At 37.5% G+C, this 9598-nt stretch overlaps 3 protein-coding genes across 3 annotated transcripts; 1 reads left to right on the forward strand and 2 right to left on the reverse strand.

The window, feature by feature from the left end:
* Positions 1–1188: 1188 nt before the first annotated feature.
* oip5 (opa interacting protein 5) lies at positions 1189–2354 on the reverse strand. Its single transcript, XM_051647755.1, has 5 exons — positions 2123–2354; positions 1928–1994; positions 1709–1831; positions 1430–1511; positions 1189–1330 (listed from the first exon to the last, which is right to left on the reverse strand). The coding sequence occupies exons 1-5, from the start codon at positions 2352–2354 to the stop codon at positions 1244–1246; spliced, it is 591 nt and encodes a 196-aa protein (XP_051503715.1). The 3' UTR covers positions 1189–1243.
* Positions 2355–2635: 281 nt separating this feature from the next.
* Positions 2636–6948, forward strand: nusap1 (nucleolar and spindle associated protein 1). Its single transcript, XM_051647754.1, has 11 exons — positions 2636–2784; positions 3043–3102; positions 3220–3372; positions 3509–3701; positions 3878–3961; positions 4115–4227; positions 4351–4514; positions 5695–5858; positions 5947–6069; positions 6207–6312; positions 6441–6948. The coding sequence occupies exons 1-11, from the start codon at positions 2710–2712 to the stop codon at positions 6526–6528; spliced, it is 1323 nt and encodes a 440-aa protein (XP_051503714.1). The 5' UTR covers positions 2636–2709; the 3' UTR covers positions 6529–6948.
* An 18-nt stretch (positions 6949–6966) lies between these two features.
* On the reverse strand, positions 6967–9345 carry ndufaf1 (NADH:ubiquinone oxidoreductase complex assembly factor 1). The gene is made up of 4 exons (XM_051647400.1): positions 8857–9345; positions 7761–7904; positions 7578–7652; positions 6967–7197 (listed from the first exon to the last, which is right to left on the reverse strand). The coding sequence occupies exons 1-4, from the start codon at positions 9343–9345 to the stop codon at positions 6976–6978; spliced, it is 930 nt and encodes a 309-aa protein (XP_051503360.1). The 3' UTR covers positions 6967–6975.
* Positions 9346–9598: the final 253 nt, after the last annotated feature.

Raw genomic sequence — 9598 nt, forward strand, 5'->3', positions numbered from 1 at the left:
CACTTAAGGTCTTAAATTATAAAAAAAAAAAAAAAAAGATGTTTTTTTTATTTTGAACTGGTGGGAAAATTAATGGAAAATATCTATATATGCAGGGCCTGTGCCCTCTTATTGACTTTGCATGTTTACATACAAACCATTGTGGAATGCACAAGCTGTAAGATGATTTGCAGTTTATTTTCATTAACAGCAATATGAGCAGTGTTCTGGGTGGCCGTTTGTGATGCTCTGAAGAATAATTATCTCCATGAATCCTAATTAAACAGGACACACCACAACACATTCACAAAATTGAGAGGATTGTGGTGGAATCTATTGTGAAACTGAGTTTTTTTTAATAGGAATCCAAAAAAAATTTGCTGATGCATGGTAGAAGTGGGTAAGAAATGTGTTGTGCTGCATGCAATAATTAAGCTTTGCTTAAACATATTTATGCAGAAATGTGATGTACAAAAATCAATGAGTGGACCATTGTTGTGATTTTTATTTTCAAATGCATGAAATCCCAAAGGTTTATGTCTACTGTAAATTATTTACAGGTAAATATATTAACTCATTAACATGTTACTTTTTTGGATTTGATTATTGTATGACGAAAATGAAATTGTAATGACTATGAAGAGGCAAAGTCAGATTCAGAAAGATTCAGATTCTGACAGATGCAAATGTGAATGTTTTAACTGGAAAATATACAAATATAATTTGATAAGTTTTGATCCATGTGCACTACAAATGATACAAATGAGAACAAAGGTTTTTATGCTTTGCTGGCCTGTAATGGTTTGCATTGCCGATTTTGCCTCTGAATTTGAAACTCTATGCTTGGTCTGATCTATGCACTACAGATGCGTCCCGCATGATTTTGTACTATACAAAAATATGTATACAATTTTAGCAATAAAAAAAGCAGCATGTGCCAATCATTAAAGTATTTGTTGTTTCCTTTCTGTTGTAATCTAATCCTTTACACCAAGATTATAAGTACTTTATTTAAAATGTTTTCAGTTATCTATAGTCTGGTTTATTTATGGGTATTATTCTCCCAAAATTGCTTCAATATAGGTTATATACTTTTTTTTTTTTTACAATATATTTTTCTGAACAACGTAAATAAAACATTAAAAATAGAGTAATCAAGCTAGTCAATATTACATACGTGGTTACATAAAACAAAAAAAAGAACCAAACTCCTTACAAAAATAGATTTTTATTTCAACAGTGTTACAAGAGAGCTGAATTGCATTCAGTTTACATTTTGTGTGCACAATTTTTCCATCATTTCCTCCAAAATCTTCACCTGCTTCAGCTGAGCTTCTAAATCCAGTTTCAACTTGAAAGATAAGAGAGAAAATTCATAAATGTCTAATCCAATTCCAATGAGAAGTTGTAAAAATCCAAATGAGTGAGTGCATGAAAGCATAATTATTACCTCTTTAATGTTTTTGTCCACAAGTCTGGGTTTGAAGCTAATTTTTAAGGCTTTAACACAAGTGCCACTTCTTAGCATGTAGCTAAAATGTAAAACAAAACACATTTGTCTTGTTAAAGTGACTGTCATCACAAAAGTGATGCAACCGGTAAAACATTTACATAAGAGTTATGATTTACAAGTTACAATTTAGAATAAAAATTATATTCCCTTCTGTTATTGTATGTATGCAATGTAAAGTGTCTGATTGTAACATTAAATAAAGAACAGAAAAACCACCAATTTAGCAGCTCTTTTCGTAATAGGAAGAGATTTCTTAAAGCAGACAGGTGCTCTGCGGTTGAGTGAAGAACCAGGCCAACACAACCACGACAACCAGCACAGTGAAGGCCTTGGTAAATGCTAAAAACACACAAAAATAGATTCTGGTCAAAGCACAAGATTATAGGACATCCAAATGAACTGAAGCCATAGAGATTTCCATATAGGATCACTTACGATGAAGCCAGTTGACCATCCAAGCTCATCTCCAGCTTTTTATTCACCCTCACATCCTCAGTAACTTCTGCAGGAAGACAAAAACCAAGTTTTGGTGCATAGAAAAGCACTCCATTTTCATGACTTACACTTATGTGTCAGCTTTGAGCACGTGTGGATGGAAACTGACTAGTTTAAAGTCAGAGAACAACTTACTCAAACAAATTACAAACTGGTGGTTCTGGACTTCCCCACAGATACCGAGAGAGTCTCCAAGCACAGTGTTGCATGTCGTGCACTGAAAAACACTGCAATTCCTAAAGTCTACCATACAGACTTCTCTGTCCTTCACTGCTCTTAGCTGGTCTTCCATTGAACTAGTTTGTGTCGAGTCACATGGACCGATATCATAAGAGTTTTCCAGCGAACTTGGATTTCTGGTCGACATTTTTTACAGCAACACGTTTTCGTTTTATCTGCCCAGCTCAGAAAGCGCGACAAGTTCTACAGGATTCGTTTTGTTTACGGTTTAGACACGAGGTGGCGTCCTAAACTGCACACTCAATCTCCGCCTTTAAGCCTTCAGGCCAATCAAAGCCAACGATGGATCAACGCTGCTTCTTATTGGATATAGGATAGTGTCGTCATAGTCTTCTCGGCCAATCATTTGGCGGAAAGGGCTGTTTTTGAAACGGGGTATTTTTCAAACGGCAAACCCACCTAAATAAACCGCGCAGTGTCTTAGGGATAGTAAACGTTAATATTAATAGTTGTTTAGTTTTCAGATAGTTTATTATTACAATATGGATTTGGAGTCCCTTAAATATGCGGAATTGCAGCGCCTCGCGAAGGAAGTTGGTCTGAAAGCGAATATGAAGGTAAATTTAAACAAGAGCTCTCGTGCAGTAGGCTGTGTACACTGCACTCACGTGTACTATATGATATGTATATGTAAAAATGAATTAAACGCGCATATTTTTCTGCAAACGAGCTATAAATTAAAATGCAGCAGCTTACTTAGCATTTCCGTTATGATTCGGCTAGGGGAAATGGCTAATATTGTTGTCTTTTTGCACTAAATCAAATCCTTTTGTCGTTGTCTCTTTTCTAAATGCTCGGTTTTATTTTTCAATTAGGCTGATAAGCTGTTGAAGGCTTTAAAACATCACTTTTCACAACAGCATACATCTGAGAATGTAAGTAATACAAAAAACCTTTGTTTACAACTGGAATTATTTGGCTACAATTTGGCCACTGTCATTCATAATCTATGTGAAGGGTACAGAACAGAAAAGACCCTGCATTGTTTGCAGGGAAATTATGCAGCCACTGCGGACGCGCACGACTCCGTCTCGCCCGTGGACGCGCAGGATGCTCCTCACACTGCAAACTTTGTGACCGACCGCCGAGGGAAAGGCCGCACTGCCAAGAGAAAGCTCAGTGAACCCGCACCAGTCATTACTCAGGTATACATGAGCATATACAGATTTTCTTGAGATATGGAAACAACAGCAGACTGTAAAATCTCATATCCTCAATGCACAAGAATGCACCCCTGTCAAAAGTTGTCTTTTTAAAAATATAAAAATGTGTTATATTTAGATTGAGGAGAAGCCGGCAGAGTCGGAGGAAAGCCGAAGGGGCTCCAAGAGGAGGAAGGTGTCCTCAACCAAGGACACACAGACTCCAGTTCCACCCGAAATGTCTACTACAGAGGATACTTTGGAGAAAGGGCTAGAATCTGGTGAAACAAATAAAGACTCTAAAGATGCTCATGTAGAGCCAAGTGAGAAAGGTAAGGCTTTGTCCTGCCCAGCCAACAAGAGTGTCTCCTACACAGTCTGGACTTTTACCAATGCATAACGGTGATTATTAAATAACCTTTTAATTATGATCTAATAGATGGGTGAAAACTAAAAGTCTCACAGGAGACAAGGCTGACTATAAAAACTGCATTAAAAAATCCTACAGGTACGGGAAGAAGGACAGTAGGTAAAATCCCCCGTCATGAAGGTTTGATGAAGAGGAAACCTGCTCTGTGGCCGACAACTCCAAGTAATTAGATCCTTCCAACTTTACACACAAAGACAAAACACTAATTGTCCAGCTCAAGAAATGCAGAAACTTGTGACGTTGACGTTTATTTGTTGACTGTTTAATCTGAGGGATGTCTTCTCTCTGCCCCTGTGTAATGTATTTCTCCCCCAGACTTCAAAAAACTGCATGAGGCTCACTTCAAAAAGATGGAGTCCATCGATTCTTATGTTCAGAGAAAGAACAAGCAAATTGAGGTGATCAGGACTTCTGTCATGGAACTGAAGGTAACGAAGAGAGGGGAACACGGGCCTTTCAATTGTTTTGTTTTTTTACAATATATAAATCTGTGGATTTATTCAAGAGTGGGTTGAATTGTTTGATGAGGTCCAAGTATTGTCTCCCATTAGAAGGCACCTGCAAGCCAAGCATCATTCTTTAGTCCTGGAGTGCAGGAGAAGAAACCAGTTCCTGAAAGACGAAGGGTCACTCAGCAGTCTGCCAGCAAGCCTGCTTTGAAGGACAGCTCCACCTTCAGGCCAACCATCCTTACCAACAGTAAAATCAATGTCCGGTAAATACATCAGTACTTCTTTAAAATGTTTTTAGTAAGGGATGCACCGATCCGATACCTGGATCGATATCCACCCAGATGAGCCCGATCCAAATCTGATACTGTGCATCCCATGGTTGTTATGGTCAAACTCCAAAAATGGCATAAAAGCATGGGTGTCAATTTAAAGGGATAGTTCAACCCAAAAAGAAAATTCTTTAATCATTTACAAACCCTCATGCTATCCCAGATGTGTATGACTTTCTTTCTTCTACAGAACACAAACAAAGATTTAGTGAATGGTGGCCGGAACTTTGAAGGTCCAGAAAGCATATAAAGGCATCATTAAAGTAAGACACCAGTGGTTTAATTCATGTCTTCTGAAGCAATGTGATAAAAGTGGGTGAGAAACAGATCAATATTTGAGTCCTTTTTACTGTAAATCTCCATGTTCGGGAGCAGAATTTATAGTAAAAAAGGATTTAAATATTGATCTGTTTCTCACCCACAACCTATTATATAACTTCTAAAGATATAGATTAAACCACTGGAGTCTTTGGATTCCTTTTATGCTGCCTTTATGTGCTTTTTAGAGCTTTAAAATATTGGTACTCGTTCACTTGCATTGTATGGACCTACAGAGCTGATAATCTTCTAAAAATTCTAATTTGTGTTCATCAGAAGAAAGAGAGTCATACACATTGGGATGGCATTAGGGTGAGTAAATGATGAAGGAATTTTCATTTTTGGGTGAACTATCCCTTTAAATCCATATACAAGTTGAACAAATGTGTAAACAACTGGTTTCTTTTCTACTGATGATTTTCACTGGAATTACTGTTAAATTTACTGCTGCATTATTTAGGAGACAATTTAAAAAAAAAAACATTTTTTCTTAATAGACTAAAAAAAAATTATATAACTGCATAATGAATAATGCATAGTTAGATGTTTTTGTTCTTTACATATAAAAGAGTACCCCCAGTCAGCTCCAAACAGAGAGGTATAGATATTCAAAACTGATTTAGAAAAAAAACAACTGGTATCGGATCGGCCTATACTGAGAGTTCAGGTAGGAGTCAGGGGAGGAAAAATGGTTACAATATAGTTATGAAAGATGCTAAAGCCAATGAACTAGAATTGCCAAGTAAAGCATCAAAATAGAAAGACCGATCACTTAACTGCTTTTTTCTTTCTCTAGGTTCTCGCAGGCCACTCAGGATAATGAACACAAGCATTCCCTGGTAAAGACTCCAGCTCGTATGTCTCCTCACATCCCCCTCACTTCCACTCCAGGGAGAAAATCTGACATTTACAGCAAACCAGAGCTTAATAAAACTATCAGCACAGTCAATAAAACACCTGGTAAGCGTAATGCCATTATGTTGCACTAATAATTTTTAATAACAATGTCTGAAGCATTGATTTCATGCTTTTTTATTTTTATTTGCAGGAGTAACTCCATACGTTTTTAGTGGGAACAACAGCATGTCAGCCACACCTGGCACCACCAAGAAGAACACATTTGATCTGAAGGCCAGTCTCTCTCGCCCATTGAGCTACAAACCGCACAAGGGTAAGTCTATGCTCTAACAAAAATAGGCTTCAAAGGCCAGGGTTAACATGTCAGCCAATGCTTCTTTGTGAAAGAAAAAATTAGGAATTATCTCTGCCAGCTGTTAATTGCTGTGGATGTTTCTGTCATCCCCACAGGAAAACTGAAGCCTTTCGGAGCTGCACAGGAGAATACGGCACTTAATAAATCTCAGACGATTCCTTCTCACCAGAAAAACTATAAAGAGCACCAAGTTCAAACAAGGTAAGATACTTTATACTTTCATCAGATTTATTGTCTCCTACAGCTAATCAGCCATAAATGTCTTTTTCCTGGTTTTCTGAACTGAAACGCACATTGAATGTTTTTTTCTTTATTAACCTTCATTAAAGAGAGGAACGACGTGCCAAACACACAGATTACCGAAAACAGAAGAAGGAGAATATGTTGGGTGCCAGACGAGGCTTGGTTCTGGCTTAACTCCCGTGTTTTATTTCTGTCTCATTATTGTCTCAGACACTCACTGTAAGTGTTTAGTTTTCGTCTTATTTGTCTGTTAAATTCCAAACATTTGTACATTTCTACTCTTCTGCGAATGTCTGTTTTTTGCTGTTTGCTAGGTAAGACTTCATGAGTCATCCAACAAGTTTTCTTTCATTTATAAATAAGATTTTGTTTTTATACTTTCTAAGCATTGTTCTTGATTTATGTATGAAGAAGAGCAAGTATGTCTGCTGATAACAAGTACTTCATACATATGATTTATTATGTAGTTGGCTTAAATCTATTGTAAAGTAAAAACTGTAAAGCCACTTTTTGGCACAGTAACACAAAATGTTTAATTGATCTTACAGCAATAATTTTGTACATATGTGTCTTTTATGTGGTTATTTTATGTGTGTGAGTGAATGGGACTTCGTCCACGTTTCATTGTTTGTATAAAATAAAGCAGTAGATTAAAATAAAGCCATAGATGCTGTCATCCATTTCCTGAGTCCAGTTTAGTCCAGTCAAACCTCTGTTTCTCTTGTAAAGCTCATATGCAAACTCCCCTGTGTGGGTGTGGTCGTTACACAGCGCAGTGATGTCAATTTCAAGCTGAAATGGGCCATCAGCTTTGTCCCCAAATGTAAAACCAATACTGTTTACCTAAAAATACACACATTTTAAGACTTTGAGGTACATTATAATAAACTAGATAGTAAAGTTTGAAGACAAACTTTGTTGGCTTGACAAAGCCTTGTCTGAAAGTTTAAAATAATCTGAAGTGTTGGAAGTTTGAAGGTCTTTCAGACAGACAGAAGGAACATCATACAGATAGACAGCCAGCTGCAAGAAGTCCTATGCATCCCTACCCCTTGCTTGTTTTTCTGAATGGCAAATTGGTTGCTAGGGTAACCCTATTTGGTTGCTAGGCAGTTACCAAGGTGCAAAACTTGCATAAATGTCAGCAGAGAAAACAAGAAAAAGACTAGACATTCACATCAATTACTAGATGAACTGTGGAGCAAAAAGGAAATCATGCAGACCTTCTCTAACCAGAGGACATGCTGATCATCTTGTATTCTTCCCTGGCTAGAAAGAAAAAACTTAGTGAATGGAATCTGTAAAATAGATTGAAGGTTTTACAGAAGCAATTTGGACTTTTCACATTACTACAACTACATAAGTATGTTCCAGATCATTATGGATGCAAATGTTTTAAGACATGCCTTGACATCCTGCCAGTAAGGTCCACCTCTGGTGTAGAGAAAGTAACTGTAAATGTCATCACTCTGATGAGAAAAGGAGGTCTCGGCTGAAATGTTTACCATCCATGGTCTTCCATCCCCACGGATACGCATGTTATTGCCCCTCTACTGCTTATGAATATGTATGCAAATAACAGATCCTCTAGTACAGAGCAGTGATTTTCAATGCTGCTCCCATGTAAAATCTCATTCTCAATCTAAAATGACTACAATGCATGAATTAAGGTGTTACAATCATGAATTACAGATTTTGTGTTATTCCTGTCCAAATGCCTATTTTTCATGCCATTTTTACAAATCAGAGGGAGCTTTATACGAAAAGGACCTATGCATTATTATTTACACAGGGTAAATATACTATTTTATTAAATCTACTTTTATTACGTATCCTATTTTAATGTCTGGAAAACCAGACTTTTAAATATTACATTTTATAAATGCAATGACTGGAATTGTTCAGATGAAGGGGGTACCAAACTGTGAATCCTGAACAAAACAGTTTGGTGAATACGTTTACACGCTGACAAGGTATGAAAGTAGCTACGTGGTTAGCTAGTTATCTATTAGCTCGTTGCCATGGAGAGCAAAAGATGGACTTTATTTACTTTCCGGCATTGTGTCTCACCAACTAGGTAATAACATAGCGTGAAATCAACACTCAACAGACACAATCTACCATCGCACCGTTGTCTGCTGAGCTGCAAAAAGATGTTCTGAGCTTTCAATTTGCTACATTACTGCACTGACAAACTATAGCTGGCTAACATAAACAGATGTGATCAACATGAGTGACATGGTTGTCAGGGACAGGGTTAACGTTATATTAGTTATATAAAATGATGGGGTCATTGTCATTGTTTATTAACTTTCCAGTATATATTTCACAAACTAGTTAGCAATTTACGGAGAAGACACCGCTGACCTCCGCCCTGTCTGAAAAGCCACCGTCAGTTCAGGGTCAGCTCTGTAAACAATGGAGTCGGAGCGCACCCTGCTGGACAAACTACGTAATGACACCAATTCTAAAGCACTGTTTTCTGCATTATATGTTCTGAAAAAAAGTTTTCATATATGCGCATATCAGTAAACAAATACGCCGATAACGATATATCGGTGAAAGACTAATATCGGCCGACCGATATATCGGTCGGGCACTAGGCACAATCCACTGATTTAGACTCTCGGGTCCACGGAACTCCCACTGGACCCGGGTTTGCTCCAGAATGTGCTCTATTAACGGCTTTCCCTCTGGCCCAGTCCAGCACTGGACAAATTCATCCTTTAACAGCCCAAACTGCTTCTTAATACCATCCACACCTTTAGAGAAATCTAAACGTATTTTTTGCCAGGGCCAGTGGGTGTCAGGTGGCTTGTCCTTGTCTGCGGTAATCTCGCTCATAGATGCTCCTGGTGTGCAGTATAGAGCAGGTGAGGATGGGTAGAAATGACTGTCCGTGAATGACACTATGAACTCCAAACAGAGTTTTGAATGTTGTCCTTGATACAGCCATTTGATCCAAGTTCCTCTTGTGATCAGATCAGACATCCACTGGTATGCTGGTTCAAAAAAAAGAAAGAAAGAAAGAAAGAAAAAGCAGTTTTATTAAATCTCTGCTTTTTCATAAAAGGTTTTTGTATCCTGGAGGAAACAAACATTTGAGAGGTTGGGGAGAGAAGCAATGAGTAAGTCAGTCAAATGTTTGTTAAAAATATTGAAAAGGAGGTCCCTGCAAATACTGAGGTCACATGACTTTGTATCAAAATCAAATCAAATCAAATCAAATCACTTTATTGTCACA

The sequence above is a fragment of the Myxocyprinus asiaticus genome, chromosome 21, assembly GCF_019703515.2.
Source record: "Myxocyprinus asiaticus isolate MX2 ecotype Aquarium Trade chromosome 21, UBuf_Myxa_2, whole genome shotgun sequence".
NCBI classification, from domain to species: Eukaryota; Metazoa; Chordata; class Actinopteri; order Cypriniformes; family Catostomidae; genus Myxocyprinus; species Myxocyprinus asiaticus.

What these genes read in the sequence shown, in the direction of transcription:
- oip5 (XM_051647755.1), bottom strand. Translation starts at nt 2,354, where the DNA reads ATGTCGACCAGAAATCCAAGTTCGCTGGAAAACTCTTATGATATCGGT. An exon ending in CCAGTTTGTAATTTGTTTGA is followed by an intron (nt 1,995 to 2,122) that starts GTAAGTTGTTCT and finishes GTCTTCCTGCAG; the next exon opens with AAGTTACTGAGGATGTGAGG. An exon ending in GATGGTCAACTGGCTTCATC is followed by an intron (nt 1,832 to 1,927) that starts GTAAGTGATCCT and finishes GTGTGTTTTTAG; the next exon opens with CATTTACCAAGGCCTTCACT.
- nusap1 (XM_051647754.1), top strand. Translation starts at nt 2,710, where the DNA reads ATGGATTTGGAGTCCCTTAAATATGCGGAATTGCAGCGCCTCGCGAAG. An exon ending in AACAGCATACATCTGAGAAT is followed by an intron (nt 3,103 to 3,219) that starts GTAAGTAATACA and finishes CATTGTTTGCAG; the next exon opens with GGAAATTATGCAGCCACTGC. An exon ending in CCGCACCAGTCATTACTCAG is followed by an intron (nt 3,373 to 3,508) that starts GTATACATGAGC and finishes TGTTATATTTAG; the next exon opens with ATTGAGGAGAAGCCGGCAGA.
- ndufaf1 (XM_051647400.1), bottom strand. Translation starts at nt 9,345, where the DNA reads ATGTCTGATCTGATCACAAGAGGAACTTGGATCAAATGGCTGTATCAA. An exon ending in GCGCATATATGAAAACTTTT is followed by an intron (nt 7,905 to 8,856) that starts TTTCAGAACATA and finishes CATAAGCAGTAG; the next exon opens with AGGGGCAATAACATGCGTAT. An exon ending in ATGTCCTCTGGTTAGAGAAG is followed by an intron (nt 7,198 to 7,577) that starts GTCTGCATGATT and finishes GTGTATTTTTAG; the next exon opens with GTAAACAGTATTGGTTTTAC.